We start from the raw sequence: 23696 nt of genomic DNA on the forward strand, positions 1-23696 counted from the left end.
ATCACAGAAAATGAGGGCTGGAAGGGACCTCAGGAGGTCACATCTAGTCCAACCCTCTGCTCAAAACAGGACCAGTCCCAGCTGCGTCATCCCAGCCATTTCTATACTTAATATTTCAGACCTCTGTAGCAATCTCCACACAAATTGCATGTGTCAATGAATTAAAAATCACTGTTATTATAGCGATAGCCATGTAATGGATTGTGAAAGTGAGATACACAAAATAAGTAATATGACTATAGTCACGCGCACACAAGTCTGTGGGCAGAGTCAGGATTACAACTGCAATGAACAGAAGCTCCGGGCTACCACACCCTTCTGTTAACAGAAGCCTATCTGTGCAGTGGCAGCATGCATGTGCAATAGGAGGTGGGTGTGCGGGCGCTTCTCCAGACATGAGAATTAGTTCTCCGTTCATGGGAACTCCATCAGCCCAGAGTCGCATGCAGCACTTCCGAATGCCAAGACAGGCAATACGCCCCCAAAATATTTGTAATAAACAAATGAAGACAAAACACGCGTATATTAATATGCCACTTCAGGTGTAAACAGTGTCACATTTCTCCCTGGGGTGTTGGTCGTAGCCATGCTGGTCTAAGACTATAATCAGATGAGGTTCTTGGGGAAGACCAACCAAATAGTTGCAAAAATTGTTCTTTGCAAGCTTCCGGACACAAACACCCTTTCCTTCATGCAAACACCCGCTGCTTTGTGTTCTCCTGGATGGAATAGAAGCCAGTATGCAAAATGCAGGTCTGTGAAAGTGCCGACATGTGGCAGTGAGTTTGTCCCTGGCCTTTTGTCCTGGGATCCTACAGATAAGTCCACGGTCCTACTTTAAGGACCTGCAAAAGACACGAGGCAAAAAACGCACTAGCACTTCTTCCTGGACAATGCCACATCTGTAAATGAATCGTGGGGCATTCAAGTTAACTGCCATTCACTCCAGGGACAAGCCTGTTAGGGGCAGCAATACAACTGGTGGAAGGGGCTGTCCTCTACTGTTCCAGGGTTCGACTCAGATGGATTAGGCCCATTTCAAATGAGGCGTCTGTTTACAGCTTTAGAGTGAATCTGACAAGAATAAGCTCTCTCACAGTAGCTGTTCCGGGAGAAAGTCACACTGTTCCAGAAGAATTACTTGCCTTGCAAATGCACTAATTACTCTGGAATAAAGTGACTCAGATCTGGAGCAAAGCACCTACATACACGCTAGCAAAGAACAGATTATACTACAATGACTTTTCTGGTCCTTTTAGACCAGACAAGCCCTAAGAAACATAGCGCGGGTGTGGGTACTAATAACCCCCCATAAAGCAAAGCAGCTTCCAGTGTCCTCAGTATTACCTGAAACTGTTAATGCAGCAGGCTGGGGAAGAGCTGCCCCGTCTTGTCTGCAACTCCCTGCCAGTCTCATTCTGGGCTGAGACATGATCAGATCACTCTCTCTCATGAGAGCTGGCGGCTATCCACCGACTGCTAGCCAAGGCTTGTATTTACTCTCACACACTCCGACAAGCAGTGCTATGAAGGCGATTCTTTGGTGCGCTGCATGGCAGCACAGGGGGATAATCTTCCTAGTCTCGGTTTCCACACTTCCCCAGCTCCATGCACCACAGCTCGAGCTAATCTGCACCTGGCAAAGCGGGCAGACTCAGAAAGCTCCCTCTGCAGATTGTGCCTCTGGAGCTCAGCACTTTGCATTTTTCGTCCCAGTTCACTGCGACTCAGCTCAAATTGGGTTTTGCCTTCCTTTCCAAGGCAAAGACCAATGCAGTACACCTTGTTCTGTGCTGCCATGGCATGGCTATTCTTCCTCTCCGCTTCTCTGCCCTCTAGGTCAGGAGAGCTCCTGTTAAACCCCTCCCAAACCGATTCCAAAAGGAAGCAACTTCTGTTCGGTGAAACTAAACACGTGGCCTAAGTGTGAAGGGTGTCAAGATGTGGTGATGTCCAGCTACGAGGAATTGTGAAGTTCCCCACGCCTCTGCTTTCTTCCGACAGTTCTGCTAAGGCATTGCACAGCTGATCAGAGAGACGTCTAGCTTTAGCGTTAATCGGTCAGCTCAGGAACTCTCTTCCAAATTTAAGGAAACAAACTAATGATTCCTTATTTCATACCTCATGGTGATGCCCTCTACACCCGCGCAAAAACATCTGCTACTGGAGTAAAATCTGATGTGATCTGCTGTGAGAAGAGACATCGACACTTGGGTCAGTTTGGCTACTAGCAGAAGATTAACAGGAACCGCACGTCCCATATGTGGCTTTCAAAATGCTGTTTCAAAACACCACAATGGCTTCAGGTCCCAAACCCTGAACGTGAGAACCAGAGGACCAAGAGGCAGATCCTCAATGGCACTAATTGGAGCTCTTGCCAGAGGCTGCAGCCAACAAGATCTCTGGAGCTCTTCAGGACCTTTAGTAGGGACCTACTTAAAATCACGGTTTTGTGATTTTCACAGAAACTGTGAAAACTGGCGATCTCTGCGAAAAATGGTATTGGCTGCGATTTCCCATGGAATCAATCCCCCCCAAAAACGCTTACCTGAATACAAAGATAGATGTAGATTCAATACTTAGATTTATAATAATAGGGTAATTTATATGGTATTTCCACAGAATTTGCTATTTAATTACGTGGTTTTTGCCTCTAGTCAATCAGCAGCGAGGGATGGGGCTGCTGGGACCCCACGCCCAATCAGCGGCAAGGGGAAGAACCATCATTAAATGTCTGCAAACTCAGCTCAACAAAACCTTTGGTCTTGCCCTGATTTTCATAGATTCGTAGATGTAGGGTCAGAAAGGACTTAAGTAGATCATCAAGTCCGACCCCCGATTTAAGTAGGTCCCTCCTCATTAGGCACCAACCACAATTCAGAGCAACCAGAAGACTGCTCTAATTCATGCTCACTTATGACCAGTTGCTTAGGTGCTGTGATCCAGGTGAAGGATTAGTGGATGGAGAGAGAATAGTACAGAGATGCTTAAGCTTCTTGCTGGCCCAGGGAATTCCTTATGCCAGGTGAACCTTCAAAATGCTCAATGGGGGAAGCTTTTTGGACACGTGGCTCCTAATGTTAATAGTCACCCACTTGATGTGCTCCTGCTAAACTGCAGCCACCTTTGGAATTAGGGTTTGAAGCAGGATGAGATGCTTAATTGAAATGCAAAACAACCTGTGTTTTGCAGCAGGGAAATAAGGAGTTATTCAGCTCCCTATTCTGGATTTCTAATCCAACTTCTGCTTTTTTTTTTGGTTTTGGTTAAAGCAGTAGGAATGCCTAGTACAAATGAAATCAAGTGTCTGACATAATCAGAGGGTTCCAGCGATACAATGGACAAGTGCTGGCTCTGTTTAGAAACTGCATCAAACTGCAGACTGTGCAGATGCAATCCAAGGCTTCACAAAACAAATCACCTTTGAAGAACGGAAATGGGACTGGGATATTACACTCCTAAAAAAAAAAAAAAAAAATCGGCAGAACCTAATATAGGCAGCGATAACACCACGAAGATAAGAACAGCGTGTGCTAAATGTCATAGCAACTGCTGAATGCAAAAGTGGAGTAATTTAGTAGCAGAACACAGCTCATGAGAGGAAAGAAATGGGATGAGATATAATGCACTTTCCCGAGAGCAGCGCTGGACATGTGCCGATAACCAAGCCACAGAGAGATCTGACTGGTACACAGCCAGCACTGGACTATGGCGGCCCCATGACATCTGTTCTGTCCTGCTTGGCAGCAGGGACTTCTGGTGTGGTCTGGGGACAGTGGAAGCACGCCCAGATCATACAGTTCTGAAATAGTCTATTCTCTTGGGGCCTGTCAGAGGCCCAGAGACATGAGGATTCATAACCCTTTGTTTAAAAAAACAAAACCAAACCAAAAAACTCCAACTTTTAACTATCTTTGGATGTAGGTGTAAACATTCTCACCATCTTAGCAACTTCCCAGGCCTCTTGGGCATACGCATCGGCTCTTGATGACACCTTCTGGCAGTTGCTGTATAAAGACACTTCCTTCATTCGTGTCAGCGTTGCTTGCTTTTGATTTTAATAAACATCCCCTTGTTCTTGTGTTACGTGAGCTGGGGTCAAGGTATTGTTGGCCAGGGAGATCTGGCTAAAGACCAAATCTTCCAGAGGAGACCAGGCACATTCATGCCGTGTCCATCTGCACTCCTTTTCAACGTGGCCTTTCTACCACAAGCAAGATGCTGAAAACATCGACACGTTCCAGTCTAGCCAGAAAAAAAGTCCCAAGCAACCAACCCTTTCTCCAACAAAAACAGCCCCAAACAAAATCTTAAACAAATCAAGTAAAAAAATAAAAAGAAGAAAGGAACCTGCAATAAAAAGCAAATTATTTTATTTTATAACATCCTACATCAAAAATAGATTTTATTCCAAAAAGGAGCAATGTCAAAGACCCTTAAAGTCCACAAAGGTCTTTGCTACTGCAATCAATTTGATGTAGAAGACTATCAGTTACTACAGCGAGGGGCAGTGATACATGCCTCTAAGAGAAGCACAACGGCCGGGTCCAGACGAATGCAGCAGTGCGGTATGTGGCACCGCAGACATGTCTGCAGCGCCCCACACTGCACGTTCAGCCGTTCTCCCTGCTGCAAGGGGGCAGCGCAAGGAGGTAGGCTGACCCCTGGATATCCATGGGTCACAAAATCCTACAGAAAGAAAAAAAAAAAGCAGAGTGGCACATGTAGGGTCAGCGTGTGTCTCTCAAAACGGGAGCCTGGCCAGCTAGAGCCATGCTCCACTGCCGGCCAGGCTCCATGCTGCAGGATCACTGCTGCTGCAGCCCTGGGAGGCCCCCAGGTAAGGCTGCTGGGGCCTCCCCTACCACACCCAGGGTAACTTGCCACGCGCCAGAGCACGTGGCATGGGCATTCCCCAGGGACAGCAGCGGCACAAGATGCACAGCCACTCCTTGTCCCCGGGGAACCAAACATCCATGCATGTGTGGTTGCGGCCTATGAAGTTAGGTGAACAGGGGTACCGGATGCACCTTCTCTACGCCATTCGTTATTTCATACCTCCAGAGCACCTCACCTTTTCTTCTGAAGGCCACAAACACACCATACTGATCCCTTTCTGCAAGAGGAGGGCATTGTAGTACTGATCACAAAGTTCTCCTACTCCCTTCATTACCCTCCGTTTGTAGTTGCTTCTCCTTGGAAATCATTTCATATGACAGGTTATTTTAGCGCAGTTGCTGTCATGGACGATGACAAAACTATACAATAAAGCTAATGGATCTGTAAGCAGCAAAGTCATTTATGAGACTCTCCACTGGGCCTCAGCTCAAAGCTGCTGTTCAATGTGGGTGCGGGTAATCTAAACACAACTCACTTGACTCTAAATATTTAAAGTGGATGGTAAATCTCAGAACGATAATGAATTTGATATTTAGTCACTAGGTTCTATTGCTTTAAGCAAACAGTGCTCCAGCAGGCATCAGACAACTTGTCAAATGAGCTTTTAATTATTACAGGAGAAAAACAGCCACACTGGAATTCATACCAAAGGAAATCTGGGATCGTCCATCTCGGCGGCATGACACTAACGGAATAAACATTTAATGAAAAGGAAGAAAATCCTGCCACTCTAACACTCCCAGGTGCCATATCCTATTTAGAAACCTTGTCCTTTTATGGGTAAACCGGACCTCTGATTAGCTTAGGCAAGCAGCCTTCGCATTTCTGTCGGACTGAGCCTCAGGCTTTTTGTGCTTTTGTTTTGTTTACTGGACCAACTGCATAGTTGGGGGAGATGTTAGACAAGGTCTCAGGCACAGAGAAGGGCATTTGATGCCTGGAAGCTTGTCTAATGTCTCTCCTAGCTGTCCAGTTAATTTAATAAAAAATCCTCAAAAAACCCCAAACCCTTGCATATTTCTTGCTTATTTGCAAGGCACTCTTGCAAAATCCTTGCATATTTCCGGGACCATCACAGCTATTAACAGCACTCCAGCCCCCCCAACAGACTCATACAGCTGCCCGACTAAAGCCAAAGATACTGTCCACCTTCAATTCCCAGCGAGGATAATCGGAGCTGAGAGCAGCACTGGAACAAGACGCCTGTCATAACGCCGCTCCACCCAGATCTACTTTGGCTCCCAAAGCTAGAGCGGGAACCAGAGCATTTTGAGAAGCACTCGCTCTTCGTGAGATCCGCTCCTCCTAACAACTCCCCCAAGTCAGTGTGCGCATCGATGTGGTAGTGAAGAGGACTGTGGGGCTTAGCTGACAGCCCGGCACAGCTTATGTATTTTTGCAGTTGCGTGAACCGAATGATACGGAGCGCCCATCCGCCCTGGCAAAGGGAATCAGAGAGGCACCTATACCAATTAAATCTCCAAAAATCCCAGGAGCTATAGGAGTCCGGCCTTGCTGACACTGGATAAAACACCCTAAGACTGGCGAGTTGGGAGGCAGTCTTTCTCTGAGGTCATTGCTGGTCAACAGCACCCTGTGCTTCAAAGGCATCAAGGGAAGAGACAAATCCAATTTTTTAATTGCTGCTGGTGATTAAAACTCCTACAGCCCCTGTTACAAGAGCTGGGCTGCTGCCATTAGTGACAAAGACAGCATTCTCACTTGGCTAATTACACACTGCTGCCCTAAATTCCCAGGCTGCATCACTTGAACATAGCATTTTTTATGCCCTATCAATCCTTGGGGCAAGCGTGATTTTCAGCCCTGATGATGATACACAGGTCAACAAATTAAATGAAATAGTTGGCACCTGTTGTATTCCACTCCAGAGGCAGCTGGAGTGGCCCCCAAGTGTTTTGTGGCCCCTTGGGATGAAAGGTGGGATGTAGGAAATGGAAGCTCAGGTGCTGGGTCTTCTTCCTACATGTCCAAAACCACTGCATCTTTCTTCTTCTTATGCTTTCAAGAAGTCTTCTGAAGCACCACATTTCAAAGGTCTCAATTTGCTTTTCCAGTGCCCTAGTGAGTGTCCAGGTCTCGCAGCCACACAGAGTTGTTGAAATGACAACAGTAAGTGGAGTTTTGTTTTCATTGTGATACTGCCGTTTTGGCTAGAGCGTGGTGCTAACAATGCCAAGGTTGCAGGTTTGATCGTTGTAAGGGACACTGAGGGAACTGGATTGATTTAGTCTGGAGAAGAGGAGACTGAATAGCAGCCTTCAACTCCCTGCAGGGAGGCTGCAAAGAGGACGGAGCTGGACTCTTCTCAGTGGTGGTGAATGACAGAACAAGGAGCAATGGGCTCAAGTTGCAGCAAGGGAAGTTTAAGTTAAATATTAGGGAAAACTCTCTCACTAGGAGGATAGTAAAGCACTGATACAGGCTCCCCAGAGAGGTGGTGGAGTCTCTATCCTTGGGGGCTTTAAGACCCAGCTAGATGAAGTCTTGTCTGGGATGATGTAGCTGGAGCTGGTCCTACTTGGAGCAGGGAGTTGGACTAGATGTGACCTCCTGAGGTCCCTTCAACCCTCATTTTCCATGATTCTAAGACACAAGACCTAGGACTTGATCTCGAGGTCCCTTCCAGCCCTACCTCTCTACCATTTTTTATGTAGAAGGGTTTCCCTCTTCTCCCTTGTTTCTCAACCTAAAGTACAAGGCCTTTCTTTGCAACAGCAGGAGGGCAACTTAGTTTTGAAAAACTGAGTCCTGTACTCAGGAGGGGTTGGTTCATGGTTTGATGCACAGCTTGTGTGCGCCTTTAACAACGGAGTAGGCAAGCACTTGTCTAGGATGGCTTTCTATGATTCTCTGAAGAACTTCAGTCCCCACAAAATCCTAAAAGCTCTACCCAACATCCAGCATCTTAGGCAAGAGATGTAGGTGACCGCACGCCTACTGGAGCTATGCATCAGATCTCAGAGTTTCACTAGTGAACAAACGTCTGGCCTCACATCCAGCCAGTCTTGTGAGCAAGCAGAGTATTCCCCCTGCACATATGCTGTGATCTCTACTTGCAGGATCAGGATTTTATCTACCATTTCTGATGGCTTTGCCATGGATGACTGGACAGTGTGCCTTTTACAGTCCATCTGTTTTGAAACCATCCAAATCACCAGCTATGCTGGGCCTCAGTGAGTAAAAGCAAGTCTTGCACCTCTGGGCTGCAGTCTATCAGCCAACAGTTTAATACACCCAGTGGGATATACCTATCAAGAGAGGACGCTTTCACTTGATCAGAATTCATTTCAACTCTCTCTATCCAGAGGTAAGCAGTTTAAAAGGAGACCAAGGACTTCCTGAAGTGAGGCTAAGAACTGCCAGCTGTTCAAGGCACCCTGCAGTTTTGTAGTCCATTCCTTCCAGATCTAATTCTACATGAAGAGCTCTCTGACCATTGCAGAGTTAACTGAAGACAACCCCCTGAATCAGCAAATCGAGGAGCAAATATTAGACTGAAGAACAGGGTTAGTCCTTTACAGCAATTATTAATAATTCATTGTGTGTTTACCCAGTGGCCACCCACCATCACAAGTTCTGTACCGCAGGCTTTCTGACCTTATCCCCTTCAGTTCCTAGTCGTGGCCGCCTTTCCACTTGTGCTGTCAGCACGGAAAGAGCTCAGATTTAAAAGCTTTGTTAAGAAAATGCCGCTACGGTCATTATAACAGGATGGGGTATCGGCACTGATGTAGACAGACTTTAATGCTTACAGGAAGAGCAGCTTTTCCTTTGCACTTAAGGTTGTCTGATGAAAGCTGTGTTTTCTCCACTGGATGACAGAACCCTTTGGCACCTAGTACTTTTCCCGGAGATAGTAACACACCCTGCACTCAACTCACCTCTACGGCTTCTTTTCAATAAACAAAACGGACTGAGCTCTTCAAGCCTTTCACTGTCAGGCATATTTTCAGCCTTTGATCAAGAGCCCCAGAATTATTCAGAGCTCCCCATCTCTTACAGTGGGAATGCCTGAACCATCAAATGGATGCAGCTAAGCACCATCCCTCCCCCAGTACTGTAATACAGAGGTCAAACCACCTCCATACCCTTTCCACACAGGCATCCAAGAATCACGAGTCCCTCTTGCTACAGCATTGCACAGGGGGATGATGTGTTGCTTGGTGGCATCCACCAAAGCCTTTTTTGGAGTCCCTTGTTTCTGGGGGACAGTCCCTTATTTTGTAGATGTGACCCCGAGCAAGATGCACGCAGCGATGTGCTGGTAGGGAGTAGAGCAAAGATAAAAGAAGAACTGTCCATTATCCTACGTTAGCCCACCGCCCAGGGCAAGCAGCTGGCTAGGTGCTACCAGATACATGAAAGAAAAGAAATACAAAAAAAGGAAAACAAAATGGAAGGGAGAGACGAGAGGGAAAATGTGACAGCTACCACACAAGCCCACCAGATTTACCTTCCTTCATTCAAAACACAGCTCCCAGAGCCCCACCAGCAGCACTGAGGGAGTAGGACAAGGCAGGGGCCCCCACCCAGACCCCATTAGTCAGTGCTCTGCGAGGACTCAGTTCCTGGTTTCCATGCAGTCTAACAGGTCTTCTCAACCAGCCTGCCCTGCCCTGTTCCTCATGGAAGATCAGTCTAATTTGCACCTGTCCCGTGGACGAGAGAGCTGGGTCAACTAGAGAACATCTCTCCTGCCCGGTCACAGGGCAGCTCCGATCCACAATGGAGACAATAACCAGTTTGCTTTGAGGCTAGAGGCTGACCTCAGTGTTGTGCCCTGTGGCCTGCGCTGTCGTTCCAGCTAGTAGAAAGGTGGGACTACACACCTGGCCATGCCTTAGGCAGGCATTAAGAAACGCCATCCTGTTAAATATGTAGGTGCAGCTCCCGGTTTTGTGCAAATTACCTCAGTGACCTTTGGTAGGGTCAGGTATGGGTCCACCTATGCACATCTCAGCTCTGAGTCTGCACTGAGTGCATTTCCTTATAGGGCAGGGGATCTTCAGCATTACTCACAGAGAGGAGGCCCAAACAGCACCGTGTCCAGGGCTTTCAGCTGCAGCTTCTGCCTGTGGCTCCGGTCAGTCATCTTCAATACTGTCCCCATCATGGTGGCGTTGTTGATCGCTAGCCTGCAAGGAAGAAAAGGCAAGCAGTTACATAATGGTCTGGAAAAGAGCGAGAGCTCTGCAGGGAGAAACAACCGGAGCCAGGGCACTTTCCCCTCAGGCGTCGGTGAACGGAAGGCCGCTACAGGACTCGCTGTAATGAAAAACAGCTTCCCAGGCCTCCAGGAGGACATTGATTCAAGCGTCAGACAAATACAAATTAAAGTTTTCATTCCGTTTAACCTGGAAACCAAAGGTCGCCTCTCCCGATGCACCCATCTCTCCCCATGGAGCTGCACTGTCCATCGGTTGCTTTCTCGGACCCACGTGACTGTTCGCTGGCCCCTGTCCTGTGCACTGCCCAGAAAGAGCACATCACCCAGGGGGTGGAAACCATCATCAGGCCAGGGCACGCAGGCCTGGAGAGCAGTGGTTCCAGGTAAAACTTATCTTGCCACAAAAGCCTTGTTTAATTGCTGGTTATGCCCCCTCCTCCTCCTCCACGCCCCGTGTCAGAGAAAATAACATCAGGCCAAAGGGCAGCACTGAGCTCCTGCCAAGCTGCTAGGGCCTCCCCAAATTAAAGACTAAGCCATCCTGTTATGCAAGGAGATTCAGCCACTCTTGCTTGTTATTAGGATTATCACAAAAATCATAGAGCAGTGGGACTGGAAGGGACTTGCAGAGGTCATCTCTAGTCCAACCCCTGCCGGAAGCAGGATCAGCCCTGTCCAAACCAGCCCAGACGCATCTATAGTTTAACCTCTTAGCAAAACTACACAGTTCACCCTGACACTGCACCAGACATCACATCCGAACCTGCCGCAGGGAAAGCAGGGGGACCACAGCAGACAATATCCTGCTTCCGTAAAGGGTTGGCAATATGTGCTCAAAAGATCCCGGGTAGACGGTTATATAGAAAACCAAACCAAACCAAACCAGGATCAGGGTATACTTCTGCAGAACACTGAAGATGCACATGATGGCAGATCCTCCTTGCTTAGAAGAGCTCACACTTTAAAAGCAGTGGCGCTTAATCATTTTAGACTTAAGGTCCACCCCCCCCGGAAAATGTGAACTCTTAGTTTTCACTTGTTTTTTCTGACTGCCAAAAAAATAGCAGAGCAATTCTTCTGCTGCAAAGATCTCCAAAAGACCACAACAGGGCAGAATGTTTTTCACACTATGAATTTCTATTTGAAATCTCTGAATTTAATCTTGTGAATCACGCTTGCAAACCGAACAGAGCTAATGCTGTGTGACATGGAACAGCACCCTTGAAAGGATCTCAAGGCACCCCAGGGTGCTGTGGTACCGTGCGTGAGAATCACTGCTCTAAAGGGACTGGGCCAGAGAAGAGTTGGGGGAAGCTGCAGGGAGGATTACACACACGTGACAGCTGGGGAGCCAACACAGACTCAGGGACTAGTCCACAATCAAGGAGGTGGCTGGTCAGGAACTGGACCCAAGCCAGCTTGGTCCTAACCCAGGGCTGTATCCACAAGACTGCACTTTCTGCATGCACAGAGATGCATCCCCCAAGCCCATGTAACAGGGTTCATATGGTAGCTAAGCAAGGCAAAGCTTGTGTTGGCCCTCTGCATGGAGGCAAACAACCAACCCCACCACGAAATCCTGTAACATCCGTTGCTCTCATGCACATACAGCCAACAGGGAAGTAAGAAAATGGAGCTGGCACTGACCTGGGCATCGCGTGTCCACTAAGCTGCAGCTTCCTGAAGGTATCTTCGTACTGCGGTAGCTCTACATAGGTAATGAGCCATTGCACCACCTCGTCGACCGTCCAGTTATACACTGTAGGGAGGTCAAAGACAAGCTGCTTAACGCTTTTAGTGTACAACAGGCCTCCAATCTGCTGAAAGCCCTGGCGCATCAGCTGGCATCACCACACCAGATGCACCCCTGCCTTCTGCCCCTAGTGAAGATAAAGTCTTTGAAGGGTTAAAACCCCCAGTGCTGAATGGCTGCACACATCAGAACAACACATTTCCCAGAAATGGCCAAAAGCTGCACTAGGACATGCTGGGATGCGCCAGGCCAGTGATTCTCAACCTTGTTGACTCAAGGCCCCTCTGGGAAAATGCCAGCTCTGAGCTTTCACTCTTTTTTCACTATGGAAAAATATTAGAGCAATTCTTCTGTTGCAAAGCCCACAGCTGGGCTGAATGGTTCCCTGTGGATTCCTTCTGGAAATCTGTGGGTGAATCACATGTAGGCATTTGTGCTAATATTGTGCATTCTGTATCACCCTTAAAAGGATCTTGCAACACCTTGGCTATGCACGGCCTGTCCTGCATACATCACTAAACACAAACAGGCAAGTATCACTTTTCCCAAAAATAGCCTCAGGCAAGACGTCTCTGAGACGGATGACTTTGCATGGCAATAGCACCGTGCAGGAAGACTACAATGCTGACATCATAGAAGCTCGCAGAAAAAGCCTTGTAAGAATTTGCTCCCTGCGTTTCCAAAACCACATCCCTACAATCCCTCACTTTCCAACAAGACACAACCGCTGTTGCTACGCGCCTGAAACACAGGCGGGTGCCACTCCATGACTCACGGACTCCTCCAGGGCAGAAGAGCCCCAGAGACAGCGGCAATCCCTATATACCCTGCTGCCGCCTCGGCCCAGCAATTCATCTACGCAGACTGGTGCGCAGGGAGAGAAAACGTTTTTTTTCAGAAATGGCAAGAAAATGACCCATGAACAGATTATCTGGAATGAAACAAAAGAGTGCTTTTCTCCATGCTGCCCTGAGATACCCTGCATGGCTTTGGGGCCCACATTTAGGAACAGCTCCTACTTTCAGGCACCTAAAGAAGAAATGAGGTTTCTGTCTTGCCCCTGATTTTTGCTTGACCACAGCAATGCGACTAAAATACCTAAAAAAAATCCTTAAGCAATAAGGCCATTCATGTAAATGGGGGGTTTCTGTCATGCTCTGATGGCTACAAACAGGTACTGCAATTGCACATCCGTGTCCACTGTCCCAGGATGAATCCTAAAAGGTTCACAGAATAAGAAGTGCTAGCAGCTTATCCCAGGACATAGCAAAGTGCGTCTGCATAGGCATCCCAGGACCAGCAGTGTATTCAGCTGCTCACTAACCCTCAATTAGAAGGGAGATGTGTGTACACACAAATCCCAGATCGTTTTTGTTCTGGGACAAACAGGCACAATGTGAACCATGGACAAATGTAACATCTGTTCCTAGCCAACATACCATACCTGCTGTCACCTGTGCCAGATGTGTGGGGCATAACTCTACCTCTCCAAGCGGCATTCAAGAAAACCAGAGCACGCTCTGTTGAAGTGCACAGCCTTGGGATGAAAAAGGGACTTAACTAGAACATGCCCTTGTCCAAACTCGGTGCAAATGGTGCCAATTAACTACAGGAACGGCCTCTGCTGAGCTTATGACTCATTAAGGCCGGTTTCTTTGTTTCTCAGACTATCTTATTTCTCTAATTGCAGTTTACAAATTGGGAGGAGCCATTTTAGATCAAGATTGCTTTAAAACCCCTGATACTGGCAGCTCCTAATCGGGTTCGCCAATTATACAGTGAAATAGGAGGCAATTAGGTTACTATACAAAATAGACAGTGGGGCCTAAACTTCCTAGTACTGCAGTGGTTTATGCCTCTAGTCTAACCAACACACAGATAACCAGAGTCTGTTATGAGCAACAGGAAAAAATTAGGAGCAGTGGCATGTTATGCAGGTGGACAAATTATGCATATACCCAATACACACTGTACAGATCATTTAAATAAGGCCTTCTATTTGATGTGCAGCCATTTGTTTGCTTGGTTGCAACTACTGCACAATCCAGGACACTTCTCAGATGCATACACTATGCTTTTAAATTTCTCTGGATGTCGAAATCAGTCATCACTGCTTTAAAAGAGGGAATTCGATAGATTTGACCTTGCTAACATCAGCTATCAACTGCACCCCAGCTCCTTGACTTAGCATAGATGCATGAGAATATGACAGCATCGTCCACGCTATCCAGATGAACTCCTCTGCGTGGGCAGAAGTCGTGATGTGGTAGGAGCTGGTTGTCTGACAAAAGTTAGCAGAGGAGTGCTGGGTATAAGCAGAGCGTAATCTCCTAGGCCAGAAAAAACACACTGGTCAGAGATAACCCTTTCTGGCATTAAACTGGATGAAACTCCACATGACAGAAGCCAGACAGTGGCCATAAAGCCTCCCCTTCACATCTGGCAAGCGTCAAATGAGAACACACCCATGGGACTTGGACATTACACTCGGCTCTTCCAAACCTAGGTGTTAAACACCAAAACAGCTTCTCACCCCTGCCAGCAAACAGTTCAAGGGCTGGGTGGAGGTGATAAAACCCAATGAAAGTTTCTTTGTAAAACACCTCGAGGTAAAACCCACGAGGCTGAAGTGAGCTCTGTTGTCAAGGAGTTACAAGCAAAATCCGTTCTGATTTCCAGCTTTTATTTGTGCACCACTTCAATGCGTGAGCCCGTCAGGAACGAGCATCTCTTGTCATCCAAGGAAAGGAAGTGTGGCCCGGGGGACTTAAGGCCCTCTGTAAGCAAGGCTGGCTTTACAACAGGTGCCCCCACTAACTCCTGGGTCTGTGCCCAGCTGAAAAGCCCTTGCTCTGAATCTGAAGATATCCAGGGAGTGTGGCAACTGCTCAAGGACAAGGGCCAAGGACATGTAATGTGGCCCCCGATTTATCTAGCTGAGGAGGGCTTTCCTCTGCCTTCATGTCCCAGGCTGCTAACACCTGCCTGCCTGGTGCATGTTTGCACGCAGGTTTCCTCAGAAGCCGCCTGCCTTCGTCTTTCCTCATAGCATTAAGGACTGGGAAGTTTCTTTGAGAAATAGCCTGCCAGCCTCCAGAAATGCTGGAGCACGACAGGGAACTCGCGCTGACCAGCTGCCCGGTATGTGCACGCTGCTTGGGGAGAAAGCAGGGCAAGGGTTTGCACAGCAAGCCCAGGTCAGGTTTTCCTACTGGAGAGGTAGCAGCATAAAACTGCAGCTTTTACTCTAAAAGCCCGTTCTGTGCTTCTTATTTTATTGACAGAAACATAGTCTTTCCTCTGACTAGTTCTGCAGAGGTGTAGATAGCCACAGTTGCCTGAAGTCAAGTAGAAGGCAGAGCAGATTTGCACTTTACGGACTAACCAAGTAGTATATACAGCTGAAGCATCTGATGAAGGGAGCTTCAGCTGATGAAAGCTTGTTTTATATACACATCTATTTTGGATACTCTGTAAGGTGCAAATCTATCCTGGCTTCTAGTCCAAAACAGCCAACACCATTGTAGGATACTGAACAAGAGCCTGCCCATTAAACCAAGAATAAACATCCCAATGACAAAGCCTTAATTTTCGGTGACAATCTGAGGGACAGAAAACACAGTAATTTCAACCTCCGAGGCAGTAACTATGGGGATGGCAAACAGAAAAAAAAGTATTTCACTCGCAAACTGAGCAGCCTGTCACTGACTGACGCCTAAAGCAGGCTCCCACAGGGCCATTTCAAGTCACTTTTCAGGTGACAACTGCAGCAGGAAAGCACGGCCTCCTCTCCGCCCCTAACTCTGCTAAGTCTTCCGTGAATGCACCACTGAATTCAGCTGGAGTCCATGCTCGGAGAGATTAGACTCGGTTTGCACGCTAATCATATAACATGTTATTAAGTAAGGCATTTGGAATGGAGAGGCAGAAAAAACAAAGCTCTTGCTAAGCGATGTGGAAACAACACAGCAAGTGGAAAAATCTTGTAGCAGAAGCACATGAAGAAATGTTCCTCAGATGCGCTCCAGGAACAGCAAGCAAGCAAGCAAAGCAACCAAGCAATTAACGGACCTCTGAATGTCTCAGGATGCCCGTAATGGCTCTAGGGCTTATCGAATGGACATTATGATGGACTTTAGGCAATACCGTTTGTAAACATCGGTACAACAGAATAAATATTTCCAACATCGGGCTTTCCTCGAATGCACACAAGACAAAACAGGACCCATCAATGTCCTTCCAACTTTGAAGTGGTTTGGAAAAGTTTAAGCCACGCAATTTTTATGTGGTTGCAAGTCTAATCCTGGAAAAAAGGGATTTCAGAATCTGGCACGATATCACTTCATTTTCAAATAGAGACATGTATGCCGCTGCTGTCTTATTTAGTCCTGCTTTTTCTGTTTATTGGCACTGATCAGAAACTAGAATTTTCACTGACTTTTGAAAAAAATTTTAAACGGCCTAAAACTTCCCACACAAGCAGGGATTCTTACATTTTGGGTAGAACAAGCAAGGTGGCGTTTAGCTTTGACCCCTTCTAAATGTCTGCAGCTCCCCAAGCTGCCTGGAGGGAGTCTGGAAACCACGGGCAGAGGAGCCAGGGAAACATCAGGAACCCACCCAGTTTCTGCTGAAAGTTCAATCGAATGCTTTGGGATCTGCTGATGGAGGCACCCTCCACTGGAAAATTCCTCAGTACCACTAGTATTTTTGACACGCATCACTGCCTCATAGCACTTCTCAGGGAAAGCAGGAGCGCAGGGAATAGGTAAGGATTCTGGCCCCATCGAAGACAATTTTAGACTGTGGGAGGCAATAACGAACGGTGACAAATCTCAGAGCTATGTCGGAACAGGAGTCAGAGGAACTTGCTGAGGGCAGTAGAGGCAGCGCTTGGACGTTTTCCAGCTGACACTATCAGGATTGTTTGCAAGCTGGAAGTGTTTTCAGAATCTCTGAGTTGCAGGAATACCAGCCATTAGTGGCAAGCAAAAATGCCTTCTGCATTTATGGTAAATTTGAAGACAGTGGCCAACCTTCTGCTGTGAACCTCACCACAGACATCCATCCGTGCCTTTGGGACCACTCAGCTGGACTGCTATCAGGAGCACCACTCAGAAGTTTCATCTCATGCAAAAGGAGCTGTCTGCTTACTTAATGCCATCATCCTGGGGAATGTATAATGCATGCACATAGTCCAGAAGCAGTACTGACTTCCTACTGGTGTATATGAAAACATATTCTACAAGGAGATATTATTTATGCAGTTCAATGTGAAGTGTTTCAGCAATGGGGCGTTAACATTCCCCTTGAGAACCTACTCCACCACCTAATAGTATTCATATTTAGATGACTTCTTTAGGGTTCCTCTCAGAGCTATAACTGTCATGTTATTTGTCCTCTGGGACAGTTACTACAGTGCTGAATGCAACTATGCTGCTATTCTGTTTATCAACTCCATTTTCAACTTGACCATTTAATTAGCAAATGCTTTGAAGTAGAATAATTTAAACTGGAATATAAATTTTCCAAGTCAACTATTCCAGACATTTTATGTATGGGTGGAACACAGTCCTCCTCCTGTTACACTTCTGGTAAAGAGCAAGTCCAAGTCCATGCAAAAAGTGGAACCGATGCTCATCTTTTCTGCTGAAATGGCAAAACAAGACAGAGACTCGTGTGTTTAGGTAAGGAAATATTTACCTTCAGATATCTTCCAGGACTTCCAGAGATCTTCCACGCTAATGAGTTTGTCCTCTCCATGGAAGGTGCTGTGCTTAACTGTTGGGTCATGATAATTTAAGTCTTCCCTCAGGAACTACAAGAAAAACAGAAAGAGAGAGTTATTCACAGATCCACAGATATTAAGCAGAGAGAAGCAGATATTAAGGTAAGTGTGGATCACTTTAATCCTCTGGTCCGATCTCTTGCTTAACATGGGCCATAGATCAGCATCTGGGGCAACCCCATAACTTCTAGTGTTGATTGAAAAAGACTTCAAGTGATGGAGACTCTACCACATCCTTACTCACATTGTTCCAAAAATTAATTCCCTTCAGTGTTAAAAAAAAAAAAATTATTTTTTTATTTACAGTTTGAATTTGTCTAGCTTCAGGCTTACAATCACAGCATCATTTTTCGCTTTTCCTGAGACTTCTACCATTAAATAATCTCTTCCTTATGTATGTACCTGTAGCCAGCGATGGAATCCTCTCACAACCCTACGTCACTCACTAGACATGCTTTTCAGACTTCAAATTATTCTTGTAAGCTCTTTTCTGAATCCTCTCCCATTTGCAAGCCTTCCTTTTAAAAGGGTGGACATCAGAACTGGAACCAGCATCTAGCAAGTCTCCCTAATACTGAACAGAGTTAATACCTCCTCCTTGATCCTACTCTATTTCCCTGCTTGTATACAACCAAGGAATGCATGAAGTCTCTAATTATAGCACGGCACAAGGAATTCACAATCAACAAGGTATCCCATTTATTATCAACAAATCATAGAAAGTGAGGATGGAAAGGGATCTCAGGAGGTCACATCTAGTCCAAACCCCTGCTCCAAGCAGGACGAGCCCCAACTACATCACCCCAGCCAAGGCTTTCTGTAGCTGGGTCTTAAAAGCCTCTAAGGATGGAGGTTCAGTTTTTCTACATTTTCAAAATAAACTCCCTCCTTTTCTAAATGTGCCCAACCTTGTTTGTGGGACCTTGCAGTTGGCTTTACTAAAATGTGTGTTACTCAAAAAAAAAAAAAAAAAAAAAAAAAGAGCCCACCTCATCCAGATTAGTCCAATTCCCCTTGCTGTTACCAGCAAGTGATTTGTAACATGTAAATAATGAGCAACTGACTGCTCTACTCATGAACATTTAAAAATAGCCTGGTCAACAGAAGCAGTGAAGGAAGAAGATTTGATGCCCGTCTTTCCCTTGACATATTCTTTTCTGGTGACCATGGGAAACCTCATCCAGGGAGCAACAATTTGAGAATGAATGCAACCGAACCAAAAGGAGAACAATGATCTCTGATCAAAGGACGCCGGTGCGTTTTGAAGATACCGCTACAGTAGAGTCCTGCATCCAGGCCCACAACAAAATTAGACTACAGAGGCTAAATATGAATATCCTTTGTAATGCGCCTGGGGACTTCTCTTCCTGCAAATCAGGAAGTATCTAATAAGACATGGAAGAAAGGATTAAAAAAAACAAACAACAACCTAACTAGGACTCTTCAAAATGCAGCCTTTTCTTTCCTTTGGATCATCTTCCCCTAGGGATTCTACTACATATCACGGCAGGAGACAAACTACTTCAATGCAACAGGACAAAAATATACAGCAATTATGACCAGCTTTGACTAAAGTTCTGTGTCCCTTGATCCACGTCCCCTCAGATGCTGCAAAATGCCACTCTGGGATGCCAAGTGCTTCTCTACTAAAGCTTGAGGGTCAAGTTGCAAGCAGAATTTGCAGCTTTCCTCCAGAATGGCTGGTCCCTGGAGCCTCTTCCTAGCTGCATTTAAGAGTTCACATGGAACAGCTGGAAAATGTCGTCAAAAACGTCTTTGACTGCATGGGTAAAACTGGAAACCGAGGGCCCAAGTGTGCACAGGCACAAGCGTGTGCCCGCGAATGGTGTCAGCAGGCAGTGCTTGACTACATATGCTGTTGTGCCCCCAACTGACAGCAGAAAAGTAAGTGGTGGGACCAATGGCAACCCATCCATCAAACACACACAAGAAATAGTCATATATGTTATCAAGTCCTTGCAGCTGGGCAATGTGACTGCTTAAAGCACAAGCTAGAGCGTGCTTAAAAAGGAGTCAGTAATTTTGTTCCTGATCTTCAGGAGTTTGATGTATAGAAAAACTTGCTTATTCTGAACTTAAATTCTGACCTTTTAAATTTAAATTCTGCATTTTAATTAAAGGAAACACTGGCACAATAAAAAGCTGACAAAAACGCAACGAAAATAAGTTAACAAGCAACAATACGTAGCTGTCACATAGCATGAACACAAATATAAAGCAAGGATATATACACCAGATAGCAGTGATTCAGATACAGTTTGGCCCAACTCATAATGCAGGCAAGGTAGATTTGCATGGCACAGACTAACTAAATCAGACATACATAGAAAGCACAAGCTTTCGCAAGCTGGAGCTCACTTCATCGGATGCTGTGAAAAGACATGCGTAGAGCAGTGTATAAAATGGTGTGGCTTGAATACAAACGGTAGGAAGGGAAGAAAAGTCGGGGAAGGGGGCTGTGCTGGGAGCAGCATATAAAGACCTAAAGGAACAAAGGAGTCACAAAAGCCAACCTAGACGCAAAAAAAAATAAAATAAATAAAATAAAGCTGAACATAACTAGCTTCATATTGTGCTTTGGGGTCCAGGTTTCAAATGCTGCACCTGTGCAGATAAGGTATTTACAAGTCATCCCCAGATCTTTCTCCCCTCTGTCATCCAAAGGGGCTAGATACCCTCTTCATCACCAAAAACATAAGAGCAAGAAGGACAAGAACAAGAAGCAATCTCCTAAGCCTTCAAGTCTGGTCCCTCCTACCATAATATCCACTCCCACTCAGGAACTAATTCAGATCCACCTTGAAAGCAGTCCTGTTCCCACCCGCTGGTCGGCTGTTCAGGAGTCCTAGTGCTCCAGCCTTCGCTCACTCGTGGCCACGTCATCCCCTTTTTCTGCTTTAGCTTAAATAAGTTGTCTTCCACCCTGGATGAAGCACTTATACAGTGATCAAATGGGCAAAAGAGCTGACAGGAACGCAGAGTGCTGTGCTTTCTCATCAGCACTGTCAAAGGCAACCAGATGCAAAGTATGAGGAGGGCTGGAAGGTGGCTAAGAGCCCGAGAAAGAGAGGGGAAACCCCGCAGAAATAGAAGGAACCAAAGGTCAGCAAAGAAAACCCTTACAAAATGGAAAGACTGCCTGAGGGAGAGAGACAGAGAAGACCGGGGCGCTTGTCTAGACCAGGAGGGGAGATGCGAGAGGTGTTCAAAATAACCAGTCCTACAGAAGAGGCAGACGGGGCTCTCCTACTGACCGCCTCGCAACACGGAAGGGTAAATGTCAAGTCCCTGCTTATCATTTACATTTACCGAGGGCACAGTTCACAATCACAAGACCATTTTAAAGCTGAGAGCTCAGCAGGGACCACAGAAGCAGCAGACATTTATACAGATAAGAAAATACTGTGTTTGTATAAGGATTTAAAAAAAATCCCTGAAGAGATGTAAATCCTATTCATCACTCCCCAGCAACAAGACAAACACTAATTGCTGGCTTAGGAAGAGGATCCTGGGGGGGGCAGGTTTGATGCAGGCATTCAGGCATCTTTGTCCTAAATGTCTGGGCCTGTTGCTGTTGGCAACAAGACACTGGACCAGAGAAGCCAGGGGTTTGATCCAGTATGGTAATTCCAGCAGTTACTCCCTACGCACCTAAGCCTTCGCCCCAAGCCTATAGAGTCAGTGTGGCGAACAGCCTCATCCTGACACTAGGAGGCAAAACTCATGCTGGCCTCAATGGACAGGTCAATACTTTAAGGACACCTCAATGCAGGACGCTCCTCAGCGGACCTGCAACAACTGAGACACGCAGAAATAAGAGGGGACAATTGATCTTTCTGAACAATTTTGCAGACAAAGGAGCCAACCCAACCCAAACGTGTCCAACAGCATGGTCTTCCTTTACCCCTGCTCCACCACGCGTGACTCATCCTCAAATCCGCGCTCCGGCTTCCTTTGCTCTTCTTATGAAATTCAGGCCCCTCTTTTCACCTTCCAAGCAGGCAACATCCACTGGCATTTTTGTCACGGCCTATTCCAAAACGCCGTTTCTCCCTCTGACGCTCCAGAGGCTGGCTTTCCAGCCACTCCATCTCCTCTGCCCGTGCACATCTTTGAGCGTGTTTTCAGGTAGCTCCACACTGCCAGCACACTCTTCCCACTCTAATAGACCAGGATTCCTCTTTTCCTCATAAAGAATCACAGTAAGAAAATAGTGGTTCCAAGCAATGACATGGATGGGATGGGAAAAGGCACAGGAGAGGAAGGATGGAGAGGCCAGTGGCTGTCCTTATTTGTTATTTTAATGACTCCTGCTTCTTCCAGCAGTGTTAGGGTCTCTCAAAGGGGTTGTGCTTAAGCCCAATTTTGTAAAGAAAAAAATGAAACGGGTCCAGTTCGGGGGCTTAAAAGGGCACCGGGGCTCAGAAGAGCCTTGTTAATGAACACAGGAGCATTATTCAAGGTGTCACAGCAGGCAGCTTGCATTTTGCACATACACCTGGCATTTAAGTGTGCCCTTGGTCACACATTTTGGAAAGCAAAATCCCTTATCGCAAGTTCCTCGAAGTGATTTAAGTCTTCCTATTTTCAAACGCATCAAGTGCTGATGCTGCAGCCGTAAAAGCAAGCCTGCATCCCCTCTACAACTGCCTAGCGGTACTGCAGGTCATGGCTCTGAAGCACCTCTCCAGCAGCTGCTCAGGAGAGACCAGACAGAGTTCAATTAAGCAAAAGCCGGAAAGTAATAAAAACTGAACACGACCACGTGACATCAGCCCCTTGCTCCCATTCTTTCCAGCAGTGCTCTTATGATGATCAATCTCACAGCACACCAAGCTGCCACTTCGTCCACAGAGAAATATATTGAAGTGAATAAATGGAAAATTGTTCCAAAGAAGGGAGCAAAGCAAATTAAAAAAAACAAAACACAAAACCAAAAACACACACAAGAGAAAAAACAGGCAAGCTTTGCTACTTCCCTCATCTTTGGCTTGTGACCTACATGGGGTATGGAGCAATGTCAGCTGGAGCTACCACAGAGCGCTGCTAAGAGTGGCTGTAAACTCCCACGGGGACCCAGGAGATCAGCTGTTGCGTTGTATATTTAGCTCGGGGAGTATGGAAAGGAAAAGGGATCTTTCAGCTTTCCTTAAACAGAGCGCTATCACAACAAACTTCCACCGTCCTCTCAGGAGAGGACAGTGTTGTGTGGGATAGGAACTTCTCCAAAGGAAGCAGAAAGCTGGATGCTTGGGGAGACGATGAGCTCCTCGGAGGAGCTCTCAGTCACCTACTTGCGCCCCCCGTGAAAGGAAGGGGCAACATTCAGGACCGCTTGCAAACAAACCTGCTGTTTGGAGGAGCTGAAGGGAGGTTACACAAAAAAGGAAAGTCACGGTGAAGTTTGTCTTTCTGCAGAAAAAGCCAGAGTGCAGAAGGTACGCTGCATGCACCGTGTTACAGCCTGCAACACATTTCAGCTGTTCGATAAACGTTCGTATGCCAAGAGCTCATACTTGATGACACCATATGCCATTAAAAAAAAAGAGCACAATTCCTGCAGCAATAAGCCCCACATCAGCATAGACGCATGCTCTCCTGAACTAATAGAGTCCATTCCTGTCTGTCCCAGGATACAGCATCATGCAGGAAACAGCATCTTTATTACCCATCACAGAAAATGAGTGGAAAGGGACCACAGGAGGTCACATCTAGTCCAATTCCCTGCCCACTGTCCATTCATCCAACCCATACTTCCTCAGCTTGCTTGCAAGAATGCTTTGGGACATGGTATCAAAAGCCTTGCTACCGGCATTACATTATTCCTATACGTACCAAGTTGCACCCACCGTTGTGGTTCACTGAAAGAATCTGGTCTGCCATGCAAGAGACCTGGGTTCGATTCCTGGACGCTGACATAACTACAGCTATCGAGACACCCAACATTTGGGCTCCGTCTGGCCTTTGGCCTCTGTCTCAATGGCCTCAAGGGGGGGATGGAAGGTCTGGGCAGCCTCCCCTCCTCCATACTCCTGCCTAGGCAAATG

The 23696-nt window shown here is 46.6% G+C and overlaps 1 protein-coding gene across 5 annotated transcripts in view; it reads right to left on the reverse strand.

Annotated features, from left to right (window-relative positions):
- The window catches only part of STIM1 (stromal interaction molecule 1), a 138702-nt gene that overhangs the window by 47379 nt on the left and 67627 nt on the right, over positions 1-23696 (reverse strand). For all 5 annotated transcript variants that reach the window (XM_025213767.1, XM_006032072.3, XM_014523925.2 and 2 more), the window contains exons 3-5: positions 17544-17658; positions 11735-11846; positions 9940-10055 (exon numbers count right to left, since the gene is read on the reverse strand). In XM_025213767.1, the coding sequence (XP_025069552.1) occupies positions 9940-10055; positions 11735-11846; positions 17544-17658 (343 nt within the window). The remainder of the gene's footprint in view (positions 1-9939; positions 10056-11734; positions 11847-17543; positions 17659-23696) is intronic.

The sequence above is a fragment of the Alligator sinensis genome, unplaced genomic scaffold (assembly GCF_000455745.1).
Source record: "Alligator sinensis unplaced genomic scaffold, ASM45574v1 scaffold364_1, whole genome shotgun sequence".
NCBI lineage: Eukaryota > Metazoa > Chordata > Crocodylia > Alligatoridae > Alligator > Alligator sinensis.